Genomic DNA, 25,058 nt, shown 5'->3' on the forward strand with positions numbered 1-25,058 from the left:
CGTTTTGAAAGAGTGCTGTGCACGTGGGAGATACCCAGGTTTTGAAGGAGAAATCTCCGCTTAATTTTATTACGTCTCATTTGTACAGTTTTCTTCCCTCCGTTTATTTAAATGTAACTGCATAAGCGTACAAGTGTGTATTCATCGTAACATCATTAATTTTCATGCAAGCAATTACATTTTATGCATATCGTATGTGCCAACTTACGACGTTGCACTCGTTGGCACGTTATCGCCAATTGGTGGATCCTTGTAGGAGTACAGTGCCGCACTTACATCTGTCCTTGTGAAGGAAACCACCTCAGTAGGTTGTCCAGGTACTTACTACTTTGTCTCTACTCTTTGGTTCTTTCGGTAAAGTCACATATTTATAAAATAAATTAAATCACGACGTTTCGGGCACAACACAAGATTTAATTTATTTTATTTTATACCTACTTGACTGATGAGACGACAGGGCTTGGGGGCACCTGTGCATTGCTGCGAATAATGAGGAAAAAGAGATGGAAAAGAGAGACAAAAAGTAGATTTGAAGCTTTCGTGACTGCAAGGATTCATACTCTTAGGTTTTTTCGGTAAAGTCACGTAGGTAAAAAATAAAATAATAAAAAATAAAATAAAAATAAAAATAATAATAGAAATAAAATAATAAATCACGACGTGACTTTACCGAAAAAACCTAAGATTACCTACGTGACTTTACCGATTGAACCAAAGAGTATGGATCCCTGCAGTCACGAAAACTTCAAATCTACTTTTTGTCTCTCTTTTCCACCTCTTTTTCCTCATTATTCGCAGCAATGCACAGGTGCCCCCAAGCCCTGTCGTCTCATCACATTTCCCCCCAAAATACCACGTCCTTTATTTTCGCCGCAACCTTCGTAAGCTGCTGAGTTTACTTTGCTCTTTGTAAGAATTCATCATTTGTCATTTTGTCAACCCGAGGTGATTTTCCAGCATTCTCCCTTTAGAACTCCACAGAAATGTACTCGTCAGCATTTTTTAAAGAAAACTATTGTGGCCATTTCTGTGTTCATTATACGCAATATTGCAGGGAAGGTGGATCTCTTCAGCCTTGGAAGGCCGTCTACCTAGGAGAAGGAAACTCTGATGTAAAACCTATGGCACGAGGACCTCGCTGTCACCGTCCCAGCTTGCTAGGCCATGGCAGACGAACCCCGGGTTTAAAGGGTGGGGTCAGTTCTGCGCACACTGCACTCCACTTGAAAGCTCCTTTGCGCAGGCAAGAAGGAAATCTTCACGTCTACCCCCCCCGCCCCCGGTCTCACTAAGTCCCGTAGCGATGGGAAAGGGGCAAACTCGGCAGGTGTAAGATGACACTGGCAGCCGCAGTCTCAATCCTGCATGCAGGCGGCTCAGGCGCAAGTGGTCGTCTGATGATGACCTGGAAACGACATCATCACCCGGCAGCACCCTGAGCGACCAAGCAGCCTTTTTTAGGGACAGCACTGCTTGCTCCACACGGAGAGGGGCCTAGAAAAGGTGGCCTAAACAAAGCTCGTCTCCTCCTCCCTCAGTTGGCTTACCGCGGTCAACGGGCATCTTCATATGCGGTCGAATTACATCAAAGAATCGACGGCGCATCCCACTCACCTTAAAAGGTGGGAAAGGACTCAAACTCGCATGCTGGAACATCAGAACCATGCTAGACCTGAGCGACGATCTGCTTTAATTGCACACGAACTCGCTCGGCTGGATGTTGACATCGCCGCCCTCAGCGAAATCCGCTTTTCAGAGGAAGGCAGTCTGAGGGAGCATGGCTCAGGTTACACTCTCTACTGGTCAGGTAAACCAGCGACAGAGAGACGCTGTTCAGGTGTCGGCTTCATGATCAGGGACTCTATCGCTACCAAGCTTGCAAGCCTGCCAACTGGTCACTCTGACCGCATCATCTCAATGCGTCTACCACTTCGTGACCAACAACACGCAACGCTGCTCAGTGTGTACGCTCCAACTCTCCAGGCAGATCCCGCTGATAAAGACAAGTTTTACTCCGACCTACGCAGCCTTCTGCAGGATATCCCAGCTGACGACAAGATTGTCATCCTTGGCGACTTCAACGCCAGAGTGGGCAGAGACTCGGAAACCTGGAGAGGCGTACTTGGAAGGCACGGCGTGGGCAGCTGCAACGACAATGGACGCTTGTTACTTGAACTCTGTGCGGAACAGCAGCTTTCCATTACCAACACCATCTTCCAGCAGATAGACAGTTTGAAGACAACCTGGATGCACCCTCGGTCAAAACATTGGCATCTCCTAGACTACATTCTTGTGCGCCAGTGTGACCTAAAAGATGTCTTTCACACCAGGGTAATGCCCAGCGCCGAGTGTCACACAGACCACCGTCTTGTCCGCTGCAAACTCAGCTTTCACTTTAAACCCAGACCAAGGAACGGTGGCGCCCCGAGGAAGAAGCTCAAAGTCTGCAGCCTTCAGTCTGCCGCGGTCAAAGCAGCTTTCCAGAAAAGCCTACGATCTAGGCTAGAGGAACCGAGCTGCCTAGGAGACTCGCCTCCGGTTCCTGAAGTGCTGTGGGACCGCATCAAAACTGTTGTTCTGCAAACATCTGAAGATACCCTCGGATTCTCCACGAAGAAAAACAGAGATTGGTTCGATGAGAACAACTTAGAAGTCCAGGAGCTGCTGTCAAAGAAGAGATCAGCACACCAGGCCCACCTGGCCCGACCATCCTGCCCGCACAAAAAAGCAGCCTTCCGCCTGGAATGCAGCACCATCCAGCGCAAGCTTCGAGAGATTCAGAACGAGTGGTGGACCAACCTCGCAGTAAAAACTCAGGTTTGCGCTGATACTGGCGACTACAGGGGATTCTACGAAGCTCTAAAAGCGGTATATGGCCCCTCGTACCAAATCCTGAGCCCCCTGCGGAGTGCAGACGGGAAAGAACTGCTCACTGAAAAGGACTCAATCCTGAACCGCTGGTCTGAGCACTTCTACACGCTCTTCAATGCTAGCCACTCAGTCCAAGAATTAGCGATTGACCGCATCCCACAACAACCAGTGAAAACCGAACTGGATGTGGCACCAACATTACAAGAGACTGAGGAAGCCATTAACAGGCTGAAGAGTGGTAAAGCTGCAGGAGTTGATGGCATCCCTCCTAAAGTATGGAAGAACGGAGGCCCAGCACTGCACACCAAACTCCATGAATTATTCGTCTGCTGCTGGGAGCAGGGTAAACTCCCTCAAGATCTCAAAGATGCAGTCATCATCACCCTGTACAAGAACAAAGGGGAGAAATCAGACTGTTCCAATTATCGTGGCATAACACTTCTGTCCGTCGCCGGCAAAATCCTCGCAAGAGTACTGCTGAATAGACTGGTACCCGCAATAGCTGAAGATCACCTCCCAGAGACCCAGTGTGGCTTTAGAGCCAACCGGGGAACCACAGACATGGTGTTTGTCCTGAGGCAGATTCAGGAAAAGTGCCGGGAGCAAAACAAAGTGCTGTACGTCACCTTTGTGGACCTGACAAAAGCGTTTGACACCGTGAGCAGGCAGGGACTTTGGAAAATCCTGGACAAGCTAGGCTGCCCACCGAAGTTCCTCACCATGATCGTCCAGCTTCATGAAGACCAGCTTGGACAAGTCAGACATAGCAACAATCTCTCGCAGCCCTTCCCTATTGCAAACGGCGTGAAACAGGGCTGTGTTCTTGCTCCCACGCTGTTCACCATTTTGTTCAGCATGATGCTCCAGCAGGTCACAGAGGACCTCGACGACGCTGATGGCGTATACATCCGTTTTCATCTCGACGGGAGCGTGTTCAACCTGAGGCGTTTGCATGCCCACACAAAGACCATGGAGCAACTGATCAGGGAGCTGCTTTTTGCTGACGATGCCGCCCTCCTTGCTCACACAGAGGCAGCTATGCAGCGAATTACGTCCTGTTTCGCGAAAACAGCTCAGATCTTCTGCCTTGAAGTCAGCCTGAGGAAGACTGAAGTTCTTCATCAGCCCGCACCCCATGAGGAGCACCATCCACCAAGCATCTTCATTGAACAAACAGAACTGAAAGCTGTCCACCAGTTCAGCTACTTGGGATGCGTGATCTCGTCTGACGCCAAGATCGACAACGAAGTCGACAACAGGCTGGCCAAGGCAAACAGTGCATTTGGCAGACTATACAAACGTGTCTGGAACAATAGAAACCTTAAAAGAGCCACAAAGGTCAACGTCTACAAAGCTGTTGTGCTGACCACTCTCCTGTATGGCGCTGAGTCCTGGGTCACGTACCGTCGTCACCTGAGTCTCCTCGAGCGTTTCCATCAGCGCTGCCTCCGCACAATCTTCAATATTCACTGGAGTGACTTCGTCGAAAACACTGAAGTCCTCAAGTCAGCGAAGGTCATCAGCATCGAGGCCATGGTCCTCAAGACACAGCTTCGTTGGGCAGGGCACATCGCCAGGATGGAGAACCACCGCTTACCTAAGATTGTGCTGTATGTGGAATTGTCCTCTGGCCATCGCGACATAGGGGCACCACGAAAGTGATACGAAGACTCCCTGAAGAAGTCCCTCACTGCTTGCTGCATCGATCACCGTCAGTGGGCAACACAAGCAGCTGATCGCAACTCCTGGCGGCACACAGTCCACCAGGCCACCTCCTTCTTCGAAGATACCCGCAGGGCCCGTATGGAGGACAAAAGGAGAAGGAGGAAGAATCATGATCCCTCAGCACCCATCCCAGATGAGACCTATACTTGCAGCTGTTGTGGCAGGACCTGCTTGTCCCGCATAGGCCTCTTCAGCCACCAGCGTGCCTGCAGAAGATGTGGATGTCCTTCCTAGATCTTCGTTCGCGAAGCCAAGCCATGATGATACGCAATATTGCACAGCTTATGAAGGGAAATGTTGTCTCTGCTCATGTAATTGTGGCATGGTACTAATCTCCAATTGCCACCACCCCTACCTCAGTGGTGAAAATTCCACGTTCCTATGGCAGAAGGGCAAATCTTTCTAAACGACCTTCACTTTGCCTTCCCAAAGTTGAAATCCGCCGACGAGACAACTTACAACCCTTCCGTTCGGTGCTGCTCAACCAACAGTGCCACGTCGCAAGCCAAGCATACATTTTTAAGATTCATAACCATTTCTTTTGGGTTAGATTTTTTTACCAAAAAATGTGCTTATGGTTTCAACATTCCTCCGCTTTTTCTGAGAACCCTAACATCAATCGGTGTATTTGCCCATCACGTGACGACTTTATTTGATTGGCTATGTGGGTGGTGGAGGGTTATAGTTGAAAAAAATAACAAAAAATTACGAATTGTAACATTGGTCCTGAAAGCCTATGTATAAAATAGCCCCACGTGTTTTATTATGTGTAATGCCGCAACATCCCATTACTTGCACAGAGCAGTTGAATGTGTCCTATTTACCGGTGCAGAACAGGTGAAGAAACAGGTTTAATAAAGAATTGCAACCTTGAATGCAGTCTGTTGAGACATTGAAAAGCGCATTCTGTCCTGTGGCTGCTGAGGTCATAACTCTAACTGTTATTGATTATGTTTCCCCATGAAGGCGTCTTTAACCTGAATACCAGCATTTCACATTCTGTACAAGACTGCAAACACGTGCTCATTTTAACTATTGCCTTTACGCAATGTTTAAATGGCATTGAATGTGAATATTCACATCTTGATCAGTTTTAGTTGTTTTCTCCTGGCTTCAAAGGGAGCGTTGTGGCCATAAAAGTGCATGGCTCCAGTGGCTTCCTAATATCAGAAGGGAGAGCATTCCAGTCGGCCGCAGAAGTGCATCCTAAAGCGCGCAATGCAGTGACCATCTTTGTTCGATCGCGAGCCATTAGCCGCTTGCGAGAATGACCGGAGTTCACGTGATGGTTTATGCTTCTTGACGCGAAATAGCAATCTTTGAAGGCTAACCACTCCCCTCCCTCCCTCCCCCTTCACCGTGCCCGCTCGCAGCCACGATGGCGTCCGAGTGCCGCGACCCCGGCGTGCCCATGAACGGCACGCGTAGCGGGGCACTGGGCCGGCGGCCCGGCGACACGGTGAGCTACCAGTGCCAGCCGGGCTACGAGCTGCAGGGCGCGGCGCGCATCGCGTGCGTGCAGGACGGCAGCCGCTTCTTCTGGACGCCGAGTCCCCCGTCATGCCTCGGTGAGCACCGCCGCTGTTGCCCGGTCGCCACCGCCTCTGGATGTAAACAAAGCGGTGACAATAAGCATGTGAATAGTGGTAGCGCTAGGCGCGTGAATAGTAGCGGCGTTAGGCGTAAACAAAACCTAGCGAAATCTTGGGTGTCTCAAGGGGCTCAAGTTCACTGATGAAGTTGATTCGTGAAATATATTGGTGCATCAAACATCAGCTCTAATTCAATCCCTAATAAACACAACGTGGAAGTCAATGTATATAGTGGTCATTCTTTGGTAAGACTGGCCCTGCCATATGAATGTTAAGTTTTTATCACTGGTCCAGGACCATCACGTACAATGAGCATGCTCACGTTGTTTGAAAAGAGGGACACTTTACCCCTAACCTGCTGTCACATACCGCATAGGGCCACAAGCAGCACAAATTCAAATCATAATAAATGCTACTATCATAAAATGGCAATTAACCTCATCTCCATTGTGTCAGTATCTCTCTTCTCTCACCTCACTAACATCTCTATGTTTGTCTCCGTTTCACTGATCTCACTGCATCTATATCTTTCGTCTTCATGTCTTCTTTCATTTGACTAAGTCTTTGTCTACCACGCCGTTTATCGCGTCTTGGTAAAGGGCGGGGAGCATAGGAGTACAGCACAACGATCGAAGTCGTTGAGCTCCTCTCCCTTCGCCGATAACGTCGCCCCGCCACTTTCAAGTCGTATATCCTGGAGAAAAATAAATATTTCTTTGGGGCAACAGCGTCAAATTGCGCAAGCGATTAAAGAGTGAACACAGTGGTGAGGATACCTATTTATTCAATAGGAAGCATCCACACTCATTCTGTTTGGGCGGCAGCCGTAACTAACGTGCACATGCACACATTGCCAATGAACGTGCATAGAAACACTCGCAAACACGTGCACCAAATTGTACGTCTGAGACTGGATTAGTTATACGTGATGCAAATGATATGGAAATGCTGTATTTACGGTAATCTGTGCAAACGATACTAAATATTAAGATGGAACATTTGCTAAACTATAAAAAATGAAAATAAAAAATATTGTTCTTCTTTCCGAAGTTATCTCAGTGCACATGGCGTCCTAGTCTCTACCGGCATCTTTAGATGTGGCTTCATTTCAATGTTTTATGAATCCACGTTGTATTCTACATATCCATACACGTGCACAAAAATGTGTAAACACATACACGTACGCACACATATTTTCACACAAGCTGACAATGCGGTAATCCAACTCTAGTCGCCAGCTTCGTAGCGCAGTATGCTAATCTCTTTGCTACCGCTCCCCACACCCTCCACTGCACTAAGCACACACAATTATGAGATGCCAGGCAGTTGTCAAGACATGCCAATTCATTTGCCTTTTGTACGAGATTCGTTGCACTATTGTGAATGCGAATGAAAATTTGTATATTCCAAATAAAATGCTCCTTTATCGTTTTACTTCCCTCCAACTTTCTTCCAAGCGGGTTCCCCCGACTATCAATAATTTAACGTTGCGGGCAAGGTTGTAGTGAATGCCATATGTGTCTGATACAGCCCAGGAAGTCATACGTGCGTCTTCTCTGTTTAGTGTTGCTATAGGTAAGCACTGCTGGCTAATCATGAATAAAACCTGATAGGCCGTCTTGAAGCGCAAGCTTAGCTGCATTGATTTAATTAACCATGTTATTTTATTTTAAATTATTTTTTCACAGCCCCATGTGGAGGAAATTTAACAGGGCCAGCTGGATTTATACTCTCACCCAATTACCCACAACCGTACCCGCCAGGCAAGGATTGTGACTGGCTGGTGGTGGTGAATTCCGATTACGTGGTGGCGTTGAATTTTCTAAGGTAAGTGTCTGATCGTACAATTCTTTTGTGACACTTTTTAATTAAATTCACCATCTGAGGTTCGTAAATGTCAAGTGGGCCCCCTAAATGAGACATTTAAATTGACACCTCTGCTTTGAAAATGGATTGTAGAGTTGTTTTTTTTGCCACTGGTTCAAGCCTGCCTCACTGCCGCTTTGAGTAGGAACTAAGATTGCCTCGCACTTACAATTTCATTTTACAAAAGGTAAAATTAAATATCCAGTCCTGCAATTGCTTGCTCAAGCGACTGCTGGCAGCAGAAGAGCCTCTGTTAGAGAGAGAGCTCCGGAGAGCCAATCGAGAGGACGTTTGGCCTATGCTTCCACGACGACATCTTGGATGAGGCGGGAGTTACCCACACTTTAACCCACTGCATGCGATCTGCCCATAAACCGACTGTGGTTCAACCATTTGTTTTTTTTATGGGTGGACAGAGGTGGGGGGATGTAGGAAACTTGCTCAATGTTTTAACTGCCATGCCCGGGATATCTCCATAAAAAACCGGCGATATCTGGGTTTCAAGTCCAGTGTGCTCACCATTGCCGAATGGCAACATCGGGTCTTTATGTATGTTGAATTAATACAAAAATAATTAGAAAACAAGGAAACACCTGATAATTTGCACTAGTTGGGGGCAATACGGAGGGACGTTAATGTAACATAGTGCAGTGCAAGTATGTTGAACTTCTTCGCACCACACGTAGCCAACCACGCTAATTGGAGTTGCGGGGGAAGGACACCAAACTAAACACAAAAAGCAGTTCTAAAGACATCACATTTTGTATCCTGCTCCTAGTTCTGTGTGTGCGTTTTCTATGACCGAGCAGTACTATGTCAGAGTGCTTGACTTGTAAGAGGTCTGTGTGCTAAAATCCTAGGTGGGGGTCGACGTTGTGGAAAAACATAATGGGGACATTGCCCAAAACGTCACCGATTGTATTTTTAAAAAAATATATGTTGATATATGTTGTGTTTTTTTTTCCTTTCAAGGCCACAGTGTTATTGACGACTGCGTTGAGTTGTTGTTACTTGTGTTTGTGCACCACTGCCAATTTAGAAACAGCACCACCAAATAACGGGTTGCTTTCTAGAGATACAGGATTATAAAGATTGCTAATTGAGGGAATCCAGCATACAGAGAGGGAAAAAAAGTATTTGATCCCCTGCTGATTTTGTATGTTTGCCCACTGACAAAGAAATGATCAGTCTATAATTCTAATGGTAGGTTTATTTGAACAGTGAGAGACAGAATAACAACAACAAAATCCAGAAAAACGCATGTCAAAAATGATATAAATTTATTTGCATTTTAATGAGGAAAATAAGTATTTGACCCCCTCTCAATCAGAAAGATTTCTGGCTCCCAGGTATCTTTTATACAGGTAACGAGCTGAGATTAGGACCACACTTTTAAAGGGAGTGCTCCTAATCTCAGCTTGTTACCTGTATAAAAGACACCTGTTCACAGAAGAAATCAATCAATCAGATTCCAAACTCTCCACCATGGCCAAGACCAAAGAGCTCTCCAAGGATGTCAGGGACAAGATTGTAGACCTACACAAGGCTGGAATGGGCTACAAGACCATCGCCAAGCAGCGTGGTGAGAAGGTGACAACAGTTGGTGCGATTATTCGCAAATGGAAGAAACACAAACGAACTGTCAATCTCCCTCGGCCTGGGGCTCCATGCAAGATCTTACCTCGTGGAGTTGCAATGATCATGAGAACGGTGAGGAATCAGCCCAGAACTAGACGGGAGGATCGTGTCAATGATCTCAAGGCAGCTGGGACCATAGTCACCAAGAAAACAGTTGGTAACACACTACGCCGTGAAGGAATGAAATCCTGCAGCACCCACAAGGTCCCCCTGCTCAAGAAAGCACATATACATGCCCGTCTGAATTTTGCCAATAAACATCTGAATGATTCAGAGGACAACTGGGTGAAAGTGTTGTGGTCAGATGAGACCAAAATGGAGCTCTTTGGCATCAACTCAACTCGCCGTGTTTGAAGGAGGAGGAATGCTGCCTATCACCCCAAGAACACCATCTCCACTGTCAAACATGGAGGTGGAAACATTATGCTTTGGGGGTGTTTTTCTGCTAAGGGGACAGGACAACTTCACCGCATCAAAGGGACGATGGACGGGGCCATGTACCGTCAAATCTTGGGTGAGAACCTCCTTACCTCAGCCAGGGCATTTAAAAGGGGTCGTGGATGAGTATTCCAGCATGGCAATGACCCAAAACACACGACTAAGGCAATAAAGGTGTGGCTCGAGAAGAAGCACATTAAGGTCCTGGAGTGGCCTAGCCAGTCTCCAGACCTTAATCTCATAGAAAATCTGTGGAGGGAGCTGAAGGTTCGAGTTGCCAAACGTCAGCCTCGAAACCTTAATGACTTGCAGAAGATCTGCAAAGAAGAGTTCAACAAATCCCTCCTGAGATGTGTGCAAACCTGGTGGCCAACTACAAGAAACGTCTGACCTCTGTGATTGCCAACAAGGGTTTTGCCACCAAGTACTAAGTCATGTTTTGCAGAGGGGTCAAATACTTATTTCCCTCATTAAAATGCAAATCAATTTATAACATTTTTGACATGCGTTTTTCTGGATTTTGTTGTTGTTATTATTTCTCTCACTGTTCAAATAAACCTACCATTAATATGATTGACTGATCATTTCTTTGTCAGTGGGCAAACGTACAAAATCAGCAGGGGATCAAATACTTTTTTCCCTCGCTGTAAATGTATACCACCGTGTTCTTGTTTGGTTGGAAAATTAGTTTACTGCCTTTGTGTTTGGATGGAAAGATCTCCCTGCAATCAGGAACTTGGATCATCAGTTACATCTGGAAAGGGAGATATTGATGATGATGATCCAGAGATTATTTATCACAAATTGCTTTTCAACAATTGGGGAAAACAAAGGTGGGAATGGTAGCAAATAGAAGTCTGCCATGGTCAAAGGAGATTTAAGAGTGGGCCATGATCTGTAGTAAGCCACGATGTGAAGACCTATGTTAAACAAGCTTCAGAAACATCGTAAATAGTTGCATGGATGAATACTTTTAATGAAATGTACATTTTGCAGTCTGTTGAAATATCGCTTTAAGCATTGGTCGTTCTGTGTATGGACAGACTGAGCCCCACCAAAGAGTATGTTTGCATTTCCAGCTTAGGTTCAGGGTGCTATTAGCAGAGATTAGTTGCTGGAGCAGTGCTTATTTCATCAAAGAGATGCACAGACTCAGACCACCGTTTTCAGCCGGTGTCAAATTTCTCATCACGTCTGCAGGATATCGGTTAGCTTTAAGTAGTTTTTTTTGTTCCTATTGCGGTAAAATAACTTGACGCGAATGTGTTCTCTGCGAAATTTGTCCGCTGTGTGTTACTTGTGGGCACTTTGCCATTTGACGCGTATCCACAAGAGGTGTGTTGTCGTGGCTGGTGTACGTCAACTGTAGAGGTCCTCGGGTCGATGCTCATTCACCAGCAAGCTTTCTGATTAGATGTTGTTAGATGTCACATTAGGGATTTAGATTCATAGTAAACTAGAAATATTTTATTTTATTTTACCAGCTAAGGCCCACTCAGTTATGTAGCTCTTTTCAGAAGCGACCTGGCCACAAATGATAGCTCAACAAAGTAACTTGTCATGTGGAAATGTACAGCAGCCAAATACTTTAAACGCATGTTTCTAAACATGCAGGGAAAAACCGGAGGACCCAAAGGAAAATCCATGCAACCACAAGGAGAACATGCAAACTTCAAATATATAGGCGTCAGGGTCGGAATCGAACCCACAACCTCCTGCATACCAGGCGAGGTAGTTCACATCTCACCACCGTGGCGCCGTAGAGGAAGCGAGTGTCCCGTCTTTCGTATATAAAAGCATCGGTGTTACAACGTTGACGGTTGGTACGTGCGCTTTTCACGTAATTACTGAGCTGACATCCCATTTCAACACGTAAAACCCTTTTGAGATGATTTAAATATCAAACAGCGGTGGTTATGATGATGATGATGTGGCTGAGTTCAGTTTAACCTGTTGGCTGGGTGGAACCTGGTAACTGTGGTGTTGTCATTAAAAGTGTCATTCATCTTCATCGTCACCATAATCCCTACATCTTCAATTTCACTCGTCTTATGTCTTTTCAATAATTCCCTCCGCGCATGTGATCCGCAGTCAGGTTGCACTGCAGTTGGATCACTCAACTTGCAGTTTAAAAGGTTGCGAGTTGAAATCTGGCTCGGGTCTCAACTCAGCCCGTCATCACGTTGTGGGAAGTCAACAATGGCTGTTCTGATGAAGAGACTGGCTATCAACTGATGTCAACACTAGTTCAGGGCTGTCAACGGAGACGAAAATAGTCGCAAACATTTGGCCACTTTGCCTATAATTTCCCCACCTTGTTGGCTGAATGGGGCGATTTTCCTGCAAGAAAATTGCCCCATTCCAAAATCTGCTCTTTCTGTGCCAGTGATTTTGTACAAACCACACTTGTTTCACCACAGCTAATGCCACTAATTGATTAATGGCCCAGAGTGATATCAGAACCCATATGAAGTCCTCCCCCAGCTTGACTCGCTCCGCATTGAGAAGCTGATGTGGTGGGAAACTTCAGCACTGGGGAGACAAAGGTGGCTGGTGGTAATGCAGGCCACACTTGTGCCTTGTAGATGTCATTACTTCACATAACAGATGGCACGAAAAGTGCTTACTTAAAGAGGATATGAGGTTAATGAGGGATCTATCATCATGTGTTTATAGAAAGATATCATCTGCCCACCAGATACTGTTTATTCATATGTGCTAATTTATTCGGAAGCCACATGCTTAATACAGTACCACATTTCAATTGCCTCATTTAGCATATCATATCATTGTTTAATTTCTGTAAGTGTAGCAATGCAACCCCATTAAAATAACCCTGAAGGAGGATTTACTGCACACAATCTATATTGTAATTCAAAGAAGCCAATTATGCAAGTAGAACATTTACATTGAATATCAATTAAGGTCATTACAAAAAGTGCACAATTTTAGTTTTGACTGCTTAGGAATAAACATGGTCTTTATTTTATATTTCTTTATGCAGTCGTGATGTTTGTACGGTTTACAAATACAAGCATGCACACTCAGGCAATCACTCGGGAGTCAATATATCATTCTTGTTATGCGAGGCAATTACATTCCATATGAACCGTGCGACATATTTAAATGCTTGCCAATATTTTACATTCATGAGTAGCCCGTCCAACCCGCATGCAAATTATGCAGCATATTTCAGCAAAATAATTGAGGCCAGTTGTGTGAAGCAGGCGTCGAGTTCATTTTTTATATTTATAAAAATCAGCACATCATAGGTCGTTAGGATGAGGCCCGGAGTTACGCTTTTGTCGCTTAATTTTTTTCTTCGATCTCTGTTCCCGCATTTGACAAGGGGCTTTCAACACCGGGGAAATGAAGTCGATTTTCCCTTTTCTTCCTCAAAAATATACATTTGTATTATATATAGCTTTTTTTCCATATTGCAGGAGAAAGTGTGGTTATTGGCTAAATGAGGCTGCATGGAGTTAACGGTTTCCATGGCAATGTGTGGTAAAGAAGATCATGGTGGATTTTTTTTTCACATGATATGCGTGTTTATTAATGCATCTGGATGAATTTGCTAGTTGTATGTATGGTGAACTTTCTTCGCAACGTACCGTGCTAAATCGGAGGTGCAGGGGAAGGACTACAAAATAAACGCAACAAAAATCTAGATGTAAAAGTGCACAGCTCCAGTTATTTTCCTACTACCGGAAGGAAGGGCATTCCAGACGGCCGCAGAAGCGCATCTGAAAGCGCACGATGCGGTGACCGTTTTTGTTCGATGGCCAGCCAAAAGCCGCTGCGAGGATGACCGGAGTTCACGTGATGGTTTATGCTCCTTGACAAAATCAGCAAGGTGTCGTAACTCATTTGTAACAAGCACTCTGTGTGTGTAATAAGTGCGACCTCATAATATATTCGTTCGGCAACGGGAAGCCAATACAGCTCAGCGACCACTGGACGGACATGGTCGCATCTTGCGGTACCCGTCACGAGACGTGCCAAATAATGTTGCACACGCTGCAGCTCAGTCATGTTTTTTTTCATATGGAAACGATTAAAAGCCTTTGCCCTGTCGAGAGTAAATAAAGGTGTTAAGATGTTCAGACACCATACAGACATCAATTACAAGGCATCAATGTCTGCTTAATCACACGTACTTGCTCGCGCAAAAAAATTATTTGACAAGTTATGCACTGTCCTTGAGACTGATTCGCCTGCACCAGAGACATCCTCTTTTATAGCATTGCTTCTGACCAGTGCGAGACCTAAGGTTGCCAAATGATGAGCAGTACAAGGACAATGCAAACACCGAAGCATTATCAGCTCGGGTTGAGCAGTTCGCTAGTATCAAGATATCGAATGATACAAAGGCCTCACCCTCATACTAGGTTTGGCGCTTGACTTTTAATCGAAATAATTAAAACACCTCGTTAGAATTAATCGACGGGAGCATGATGGCACTGTGACAAAATCTCGATACTGTTTGGTGTTTATTGGTGAAGCAAGTTGCATTTCTGTTTTAACATCTGCCGCCTAAATATTTCCTCAGAAGTGAAATATTTAACTTGTGGAATTTTGCCCTGAATCATTTTATTCAAAGAGGGAGACCAAACTAATTTGAAGCATTACCGACCCCATGGACTCTTATTGCACATATATAAATATTACACGAAGATCTGTCTGGATTTCCCTCATTGTACCATATGTATATACATAGTGTGCATTGTTGTGTATCACACAGTGCCCCAGGTTTCCCTAGAAACATCGTTTTGTCTCAGTGGCTACTTGGCTAATTGGGATAGAATAGCGTTCACGTGTGTGTGTGCGTGCACTGTGGGATCCTGCCATGGTGGTAGTGGTGAGCAAATGCGACTTGGAATCCAGACGTTACCGATTTGTTCTCCCGGCGGGGCAGTTGAAATATTGGGGCAAGTTTTTTTTTTATTCCCTCCCCCCACCTCCCAACGGTTTGTGTCCACCCAGCAGTGTGCGTGAGTCCACCGCAGTCGATCCCGTGGTCGCGAACGGTGGGCCAGGCTGTGGGAACTCACACTTCCTCCAAAAATTGGCCAAAATACTCTCTAGCGGTATTCTCTGCTGTGTACCCTCCCTCTCGTGGAGGTCCTTCAGCCAGTAACGGAGTGAGCAGGAACAAATTCAGTGCTGCACATTTATATTTTCTACTGTCTGTGCATGTGCGTACTGCGTAAGCTTTAACGCGTTCTATCGTTCTTTACAGCTTTAGCCTTGAAGCCAACTATGATTTCCTGAGCGTGCACGACGGGCTGGATGGCAGTGCCGCTCTGATTGGCTCTTACCATGGCCCGCAGCTGCCCAGCCGCGTGGAGAGCAGTGGCAACAGCTTGTTCCTGTCCTTCGCCAGTGACAGCACCGTCAGCCTGGGAGGCTTCCACATCGAATTCCGAGGTGATCCATAATGACGACTGCACAATCACGAACACGCTAAAAAAAATGCGTAGCTTTTATACTTTAGTTCTGCACGTAATTTAGCTAATTTCCAGCTGTGACAATTTAAAAATAATCTTGCTTTGACTGGCATGCGAAGAACACGACTCTCTGTAGCAGAGTGGCTGGGAAAGTGCTGCCGCCCTACTGTCTGAACCAGAGGTGGTCACCTAAATGGATCTCGGAAGTAGCTCTGTGATATCTGTGTCCACGTACACAAAGGGTTGCATGGCTCTGAGAGATCTGAATAGCTATTTCATTTCATAATATGACCCCGACAGCACCGTCGGTATAACCTTGGGGGAATAGATACAAACATAGAACAACCGTGGGAGAAGTTCAGAGTGGTTATCCTCACCTTGGCAATATGGACACCAGTGGCGATGAGCACTGCCCCGATGCACATTTGAACAGGGAAACTACCCCTCTATTTAAGGAACGAAATAGGAGGATTTCTCCACAAATCTTTCTGTCGCCTGATGAAGCTAGGTCTAATTACTGGCAACACGTCGTACTCAGATTGTAAATGTTGTGGCTTTGCTCTCCAACACACTGGTGTGCTGTACTAGTGTAGTGACTAACTCGGAGACAGTAAGACTTGGAGGCACTTCTTTATTGACATGCACCATCGGGGTTAACACTCTTAATATTTAATCCGTCTATTGTCGGTGACACTACTCAGTCAGGACAGTTGGTAGGTTGCCTGACTGGTGGCACCCCGAGATGGTAGAGTCGGAGAAAACGACGAGAAGAATGGTGAACACGACGAGAAGAATGGTGATGAAGACTTCAGCAGCACGACGGGGATCCCCCTCCAACAACAGCCCCGAGGTCCCCCACAGGGGCCCCTCTTATACTGTCAGCGTGGCCTCGCCCCGCCCCCAGCCACCGGCCACGCCCCCTTTCTAGAACCTACCAGCGGGTTCTTGGTGTGCTCCTTCTGTGACCTTTCCCCTCGATCCCCCTCTCGTGTATATCCTGGCCTGCTGAACTCAGGACTGCCGTACGGCACAGATCTCCCTTTCTGCCAGCAGCCAGCGCTATGCCACTACACTCGTAACGAATTGACATGTTCTGTTTACGTGACAAACCTTACTAATTAGCTGTGTCGGGTGGTTTGTGGCTTTAACGACACATTTATATATTTATGTGATCTAACCCAAAAAAACCTGCATTAGGGAACCTTTTACTTTCGTGTCGTTAGAACTTGACCTTCAAATTATAAACTATTATTTATTTAACCAGGTAAGGCCCACTGAGCTATATAGCTGTTTTTCACAAGCGGTCTGGCTATCACAAATGATAGCCCAATGAAGTGGCTTGTCATGTGGAAATTTATAGTAGCCATATACTCTAAATGTGGAGGAAAAAAACCAGAGGACCCAGATAAAATCCACAGGACTATGGGGAGAACATGCAAACTCCAAATAAACAGGCGTCAGGGTCGGGATCGAACCCACAACCTCCTGTATACCAGGCTAGGTAATTAATATATTGCCACCGCGGCACCCAAATTTTAGGTTTGGCATGCACAATGTTTAATAATGTAGTGCAATATCCCTTTAGTGATCTATGATAATGACAACTAAAGCTCCGGAGCTTTGCAGGATAAATGACTGGCCCTTTAAATATATATTTTTCTATAACTTCCAACCACTATTAAGCCACCAAAATTCGAATAATGATCTAAGTAATAATTTAACGTACAACTGCTGGCAGTGCAATGCTGGTAGTGGAGCACTTGAATCACGATTTGAAGGTTTCGAGGTCAAATCCTGATTAGGGAGATCATCCCTGCAAGACTAATTCAACGAGTTCCACTTTGTCGAAAGTCGGTATGGTAATGCAATAGGCAGACTGGGAACCACCATAAGACTGTGGAATTTCCATGATTGACTGAGGACTGCCGGAGAAAATAAGCATCACCCCCTGGTGCCTCTTGGAGCAGGGAGACAGTTTTACGTTGACTCGAGAGGAATAAACGCGTCCTGTCACAATTCCCTCTCTCCTTTTTCTTGCTCTGTTCACAAATTCACGAGCTGTGACAATAAACCTAACTTTTGTCGCCACCTTCTGTGACAGAAAAGCCACGGGAATCCTGCTTCGACCCTGGCAACGTTAAGAATGGCAGTCGCCTGGGCGGCGATTTCAAGTTGGGCTCCACCGTCACCTATGGCTGTGACACTGGATACATGGTGCATGGACATTCAACGTTGACTTGTATTATGGGTGACGATGGAAGGCCCACGTGGAACAAGCCTGTGCCCCTCTGCAGAGGTATGTACACCTGCTGTTGGTTGGATATTGACGCCGTCGCTCATTCTCCTTCGCTGCCCCCATTGCTTGCAACTATCCCCCCCCCCCCCAGCCGTCCGCGCTCTTGACCTGTTGGCCCATTTTAATATCTTCAGAACTGATAATAGGTTTTTCCCCTTTTTTCTGGCAACAAAAACAGGTGTTAATATGTTAAAACACCAAATTGAAACATTTTACAAGGAATCATGTCTGCATTAACCACAATGCTTGTGGTCAGAATGCAAACAAAAAACATACTCTGGTAATATATGCATTGCCCTTGAAACTGATTGGTCCACACCAGAGACATCTTTCTTTTGAGCCTCGTCTCAAACAGTGTTAGACCAGAGGATGCCAAAAGGCGCCTTTTGGCGTCCTCTGGTCTAACACTGTTTGAGACGAGGCTCCCCTGATGTTCTTTAAAACTCTTTTTTGTTCTTTAGAACTGTTTTTTGTGTTCAGTTTGTTGTCCTTCCCCCGCTCCTACGATTAGCACGGCTGGCTACGTACGGTGTGAAAGAAGTTCAACATACTTACATATATATTCTAGTCTAGGCTCAAGTCCTTCCTGTTTGTCTCTTCCGATGACAATGAATAAAGATATAAGCACCCTTCCCCACGTGATTTCCATGTTACACTGTTCTGTGTGGTATGTTGAGATAGCATTAGATGGTATATAAATCAAAATTGTGTTCTATTTTGCTTTGCAAGATTACTCTGGCTTTTAGAGGTAACAAATCAATCTGATTGATGGACTGTTTTTCTTATTACTGTATTTGAATTTCAACACATCAAGCTGATTTAACGTCAGACATAACATTGACTTTGTACTATTACCTAACAGATGCAAACTTTCAACGAATAATCCAAAATCTACTACAGCAAACTAAGTGAACACCATCAACACATTTTCAATATCTTAATGTAAAGATGTTGGCGACTTGAGGTTTGATTCCTGGCCGAGGCTTAGAACAGTGCCGAGTGATATCAGAACCATCCCCTTCACTAACCTGCACTGCCCAGCGTGATGAAGTATGGTCAGACAAACCCAATGACATGGGAAGGCCTTTAACCAGCAGTGGATTGAGAACATGCTGCACGTGCTTTATAACCGTTAATCATTATCATTACGTGTATGGGATACTGCCATGGTGAATTGCTCACAGACTGGATGAACAATCCAGATGTCACCAGTTTTATCTCCCGGCGCGGCAGTTGAAACAATGACGATCGTTATTAATCGGTCCACCCAGTAGTGTGAATATGGTTCAACCACAGCTAGTCAATAGGCAGGCCAGGTGTGGTCGGGTAAGGTGTGGGTCCTCCCACCTCTTCAAAGGCGTTCGGCCAGCCTCTGCCAGTGGGAAGGGCCTCCACTTTCTAGAGTGGAGGCCCGCGAGTAAGAAACTGCAGTGTTGAGCCATTACCCATTTTATTATTACATGAATAACAAAGCTGAACAATGGAATGTCCTCTCATGTTCTGTTTGCTTTGCCTGCAGTGTTATTAAAAAGATAGTCTCAATGTATCCACATCGTGTCACGGACCAGGAAGAGAGTACATACTGCAGAGGAGTAGACTGTAACTCATTAACTTATTAATAATGCCTGTGCTTGATAGAATATTACAATAGCATTCAGTGCTATTCAAGACTGACCCCTGCCATAGGAATGTGGAATGTTCACCACTGGCTCAGAGTTCCCAGTGATAAGCGCAATCGTCTGTGCGTGCTAATGCAGTGTGGGCGGTGCATGTTCATTTCCATCAGCAGCTGTGGACTAACAACTTCTGAACAAAGGCCAGTTCCGGTGAAAGCTGAATCGTAGTCAAGTTTAAATGCGCTAATTAAAGTACAATTTTAACGTTCACAAATAGTGCACGAAGGGATGATGCATTATTATTTATGATATATGCAAATTGTAAGTTAACATGACATTTTCATTAAGAGCAAATTCAATTTACGGACTACCCAGGACAAACAAGTTAGCAGTGCGAACAAAAACAAACGAATCACATTATTGCCCTGAATCGTGCCAATTCATAAAACAGATCACTCTTCAACCCATCGCATAGCAATATAGTCTTGCCCATATAACAACAGCCAGCCTTTACAACCCAACAAATCTACGCACATTAGCTTCTCCTGGAGAATATACGTCAACGATCACGTGAATACTAAGCATTTACCAATGTTAAGTAGGGAATGTGTGCGATTAAGTGGAGTCGACAGTGTACTTTTTTTTTCGTGAACACTGCCGATGTAAAACAAAAAAAGAAAACACCTCCGGGCCTTGCGGGCTGTGTGCTGGCACGTTGCGCGATGCGCCGTACGGATTGCACACGACGCCTTGGTGGGACGCTGTTGTTAACGGAGAGCTCGATGTCGCCAGTTCAAATCTCGCTGCTGGTGGCGGCGGCGGTTCTCTTCCCTCTTCTTTCTGCAGTCATGATGACTGCGGCTCCACGTTGTGGCAGTCCTACGGAGACTGGCATCTCGCCGGCGGTGGTGTTAATGTGCCACCGTTGATGCTTAATTGAGCAGGGGAGGCGATTGCATAGGTGTTTTTTTACGGTTCGGCTCTATTGATCTGCGATGTGTGTCGGGATTGTGCCGTGCTTTGTTCGGAATGATGTCTGACTTTCACTCCACACGGCTGGGAGCTTAATTACCTATACTCCTCCTAGAGTATTGTTCTCACAATGTTATAACTCTTCTGATATACAAAGACCATTTGGCATGTTTTCTGTAAGGGTAACCATTCGGTATCAACCTGTCGAGGTAAAAATATATATAAAATTGGTTCAATCCCCAAATTGTTTGAATGACACTCCCATTGTCAGTTGTAATTAAAAGGAAATCTGCATTTTTCCTTAACCACTTTTGAGCCAGTAATAAATAATGTATTGTGGCAATTGGGTGCGTATAATGAGCATACAAATCTGCCTTATTAATTAAGTAAAAATGTTTTTCAAATTGGCCCCAGGAATCTCATTATTGATATCTGCATGTTAAGATGTAACCATTACACGCTTTGGCAATTGAACCTTATGGCGGTATTCCGGGGTACCATGGTACCCCGGCTCTCGCATAATGTCCGTGATGCAGTCATTTTTAGTCTGTTGATGGCCGGCGATGCGGCAGTCGACTCATCTCGACGAGCTGTACACGATGCACTATTCAAAGTTGAATTTTTCGATACCGGATTTTTAATGCTAATGTTTGGCGTTTCGACATCGCGGAGTAGCACTGATTTCGGATTGATTGGTGCCCCAATGGCGGAGTTAAGTAACACCCCTGGGGAAAATAGTGTCCCAGAAATAAAGTATTTAATTGCCTCGGCCATTTTGTATTATTTGGTAACCCGGGGTACCGCCATAAGGATCAAATGTGTAACCAACTAAGGCTTCCTGATGATTGAACATGAAGCCAACTGGAGTTATATTGCACAATTATATTAATGTCATATATTTGTACACTTTTATACGTATTTTTTAAATATTTCGTTTGTTTTGTTTGTATAGTTGGTTGCTCGTTAGTGTAATAGCGACGGAGTATGTCAGTTGCACACTGAATGAAAATATTTCTTAAAAATGCGATTCAATGCATTTCCTGTGGACACTGTGCATCGTTAGACTGCTCAATCTTAACACACCGCGTTTGATCCACGTATCTTAACTTTAAGGATTTACATCAAGCAACAAATCAATACGTCCCTTTTGTCACCTAAGTGTGTTACACTACATCTGTGTCTGTTAGTGTGGCAAAGCTCAGCACGGGTGACATACCCACCGATGGGCCCGAGCAAATCGTTGTTCTTAATTTCAAAACCTGATGTTGTTCTCTCATCCGCAAATTAGAACACACATTTTAACCTGATTGCACTGCATAACAAAAAAAGATGCATGCATGCACGTAGCTTGATGGCACTGCTGGTGTTGGGCCAACCTGAGTGAACTCCACGAATCCGGCGACCGAGGGAAAGATGGTGGGACAGGACTTGGAGGTCGCTGTGTCGACAGTCCAGCAGCTGCGGGATCTGGAGGAGGGTAGATAGAGTTGGTAACATGGTGGTGGTTGGCATCAACGGCTTTGGCCATGATGACACCTTCATCTGGTTAGCATCAGGAAAATACATGACTCACGATCGGTGTTTGTGACTCTGGGAAGAGGAGCATTCACATGAAGTTGCTCTTGAGTTGGAGCCAGGGGGCTGCTGGAGCGAGGTCCTGGTGGAGCCAGCCCTTCGCTTGTAGCAGGGAGCCAGCCTAGAGCTGGAGCCAAGCTACTGGAGCCACTCTGTAAATAGAGCCCCGTGAATATGCTGCTGCACTGCCAGGCCCACTGCGGCTTAGCTCCGGGGCGGCGGTGATTGTCTTGCGCCGCTAACGCCGTCACTGTTGCCACCACGCAGCTCCGTGCGGAGGCCGTTCTGTGGGCCAGGAGGGAGCGGTGCTCTCCCCAGGATTCCCGTCCAATTACTCCAGCATCCAGACGTGCGCCTACACCGTGGTCGTTCCCAAGGAATACGGTACGGTGACACGCGCATCCCAATTAATGCGTCCACCGCGCACCTTGTTTGGCGTGCCGACCGTCTCATACTGCCGTGACTGTGTGTGTTTTAAATGGCCCATGAATGCCGTCCGCATGTTTCGTGATAATACTGACGGGTAGTTATTCGCTTACGGATTAACTTGTTCTGGATGGCATTGAGGCCATTGTTGCAAGTTAATCATCCTTATCAGCCCGTGATCATCTTCATCGTGTCTCTAGGGTTGATAAAAATAGTACAACCATAATTTCCCCTATGGAGAGACTGACCCCTGCCACAGTAATGTGGCATGTCCTCATCTATGGGGTCATCGTTGCAAATTCGAGGTGAGAAACAACTTAATCTCTCCAGAAAAGCGTTGCCGAATCTCAAGAATCGTTTACAGGAAGGGTCCTACATTGGAATGTATTGGCCGGCTCCTTAAATGTCCACGGCAACCGTAATACACAACGATTAGCCATGCACACATGGGAGACAATGCCAAAATGTGAGTGCAGGCTGGTACGTCGCCTAGTTGCTGTACTTCCATGTATTAACCGACTCATTACCCTGCAGGTTGAAAATCTGTTGATCTCTGCGTGATTGTTCAATCCTTCCAGCAGTGTGCTGGAATTGCAGGCACCTGTTTCCATGCTCGGCATATGACAGAAAATCATTTGAAATACATATACACGCTCACAAAAACTCATTACTATTGCTTAATGCTTCCATGAAAATACAGCGCACAGTATTCACCAGTGGCTGAAAGTTGCATTAAAGCCCAGAAATCTCAGTCAAGCTAGAAGATTGCATTGGAATTAAACACCCTATGCCAGGCAAATACTTTACTGCTGTGCGTGCTCAGCTTACGGGGTTCAATTCCAGGCTGTGGGTAGACTCGGTCCATTCATTAGGATATGCACCATTTTGTGGGACATCTCAACGGTGGTCAACCTATGGAAAGACTGCCCCCCCCCCCCGCCATGTGAATATTGCATTTCCACAATTGTTTGAAGGGCACCAACATACGTCTGAGTGTAAGAGACACTTTCGCTTGTCTCCTTAACGAAAAGGGCACCCTATCCTTCGTGACATGGGACAATTTCCCTACGTCAGCTGCGGCCTCTATGGACCATCTGGGATACATGCTTAAGGGCACCGCGGGGACGACGTGTTAACTATCTCGCCTGGTATACATGAGAGCAGAGCCGGCCCAGCCACTAAGCGACCCTTGCAATTGCAAAGGGCCCCGTGGCCAGCAGAGGGCCCCCTAGAGTCACTGCTAGCTCGTGGGTGAAAAAAATCATACATCAAAGGGGCCTCCAACCAAATTTTGCTTAGGGCCCCCAAAGGTCTAGGGCCGGTTCTGCATGAGAGTGTGGGTTCGATCCCGACCGTGGCGCCTGTATGTTTGGAGTTTGCATGTCTCTCTCCCCGTGGTCGCGTGGATTTTTCTCCGGGTCCTCCGGTTTTTCCCTCCACATTTAGAATCAACGTGCGTTTAGAGTTATAATCCGCTTCGTTGAGCTATCATTTGTAGCCAGGTCGCTTATGAAAAATAGATACACAGCTCAGTGAGCCTTACCTGGTAAAACAATAAAAAAAGTTATTTTTTTTTATAATTGCCAAGGAAAGGAGGCAGACTTAAAATAACTTGGGGGGCCATTCGTGAATAACTCATTTGAACTCCCCTCACCTCCTGCGATGCTGGGACTCAGGTGTCACGAAAGATGCACCACAACTTGTTAATTGTGAGTTTCCCCTCCCGCAGGGCCAATACACGCGTAGCTCGTAGCCCTCCAACGCTAAGCCGCTCCTCCTCCCTCCTTCCCACCGTGTGTTGTTTTTTAAAGACGAGAATCACCAACCCCCTGTAAAAAAAAAACATTCCCAACAAATGAGCCCCGTGAATAAGAACAGCGACCTTAACGCTGCTGGGATGCCGCGTGTTTGACATTGGAATGTGAACCGGAAATGCCAATAAATAAATCGCACGCAACATGAAACGAGGCTTGCTACGCATGGTGCAGAAAGAAGTTCAGCGTACATACTCCTGAAAACAAACAATTTACAAGTTCATGGCCACGCGTTCATGAGTCGGTATAAAGTGTCACAGCCCGCAGTCCGACTCCGGCTAACGATTCCGGCGTTCTTTGATTCACCCCTTTGTTGCAGTTGTCTTCGGTCAGTTCAAGTTTTTCCAAACGGCCCTGAACGACGTGGTGGAGGTGTTCGACGGGTCGAGCCAGCAGGCCGTGCTCCTCAGCTCGTTCTCCGGCGCCCACTCCGGTATCCTAGACGCCGCACACCGTGTGCACGTGATCGTTAGTGACCCTGAGTGACCGTTAGTGACCCTGAGTGACCGTTAGTGATGGTGAGTGACCGTGAGTAACCGTGAGTGATGGTGAGTGACCCTGAGTGACCGTGAGTGATGGTGAGTGACCGTTAGTGACCCTGAGTGACCGTTAGTGACCCTGAGTGACCGTTAATGACCGTGAATGATGGGGAGTGACCGTTAGTGACCGTGAGTGACCGTGAGTGATGGGGAGTGACCGTTAGTGACCGTGAGTGACCGTGAGTGATGGGGAGTGACCGTTAGTGACCGTTAGTGACCATGAATGACCGTTAGTGACCG

General features: G+C 46.0%; 1 protein-coding gene across 4 annotated transcripts in view; it reads left to right on the forward strand.

Annotated features, from left to right (window-relative positions):
- Nucleotides 1-25,058, forward strand: part of LOC144938460 (CUB and sushi domain-containing protein 3-like) — a 683,443-nt gene that overhangs the window by 451,239 nt on the left and 207,146 nt on the right. For all 4 annotated transcript variants that reach the window (XM_078866283.1, XM_078866284.1, XM_078866285.1 and 1 more), the window contains 6 exons: nucleotides 5,970-6,164; nucleotides 7,877-8,015; nucleotides 15,373-15,560; nucleotides 17,682-17,876; nucleotides 22,307-22,423; nucleotides 24,599-24,712. In XM_078866283.1, coding sequence (XP_078722409.1) covers nucleotides 5,970-6,164; nucleotides 7,877-8,015; nucleotides 15,373-15,560; nucleotides 17,682-17,876; nucleotides 22,307-22,423; nucleotides 24,599-24,712 — 948 coding nt within the window. The remainder of the gene's footprint in view (nucleotides 1-5,969; nucleotides 6,165-7,876; nucleotides 8,016-15,372; nucleotides 15,561-17,681; nucleotides 17,877-22,306; nucleotides 22,424-24,598; nucleotides 24,713-25,058) is intronic.

Source organism: Lampetra fluviatilis, chromosome 22 (assembly GCF_964198595.1).
Source record: "Lampetra fluviatilis chromosome 22, kcLamFluv1.1, whole genome shotgun sequence".
NCBI lineage: Eukaryota > Metazoa > Chordata > Hyperoartia > Petromyzontiformes > Petromyzontidae > Lampetra > Lampetra fluviatilis.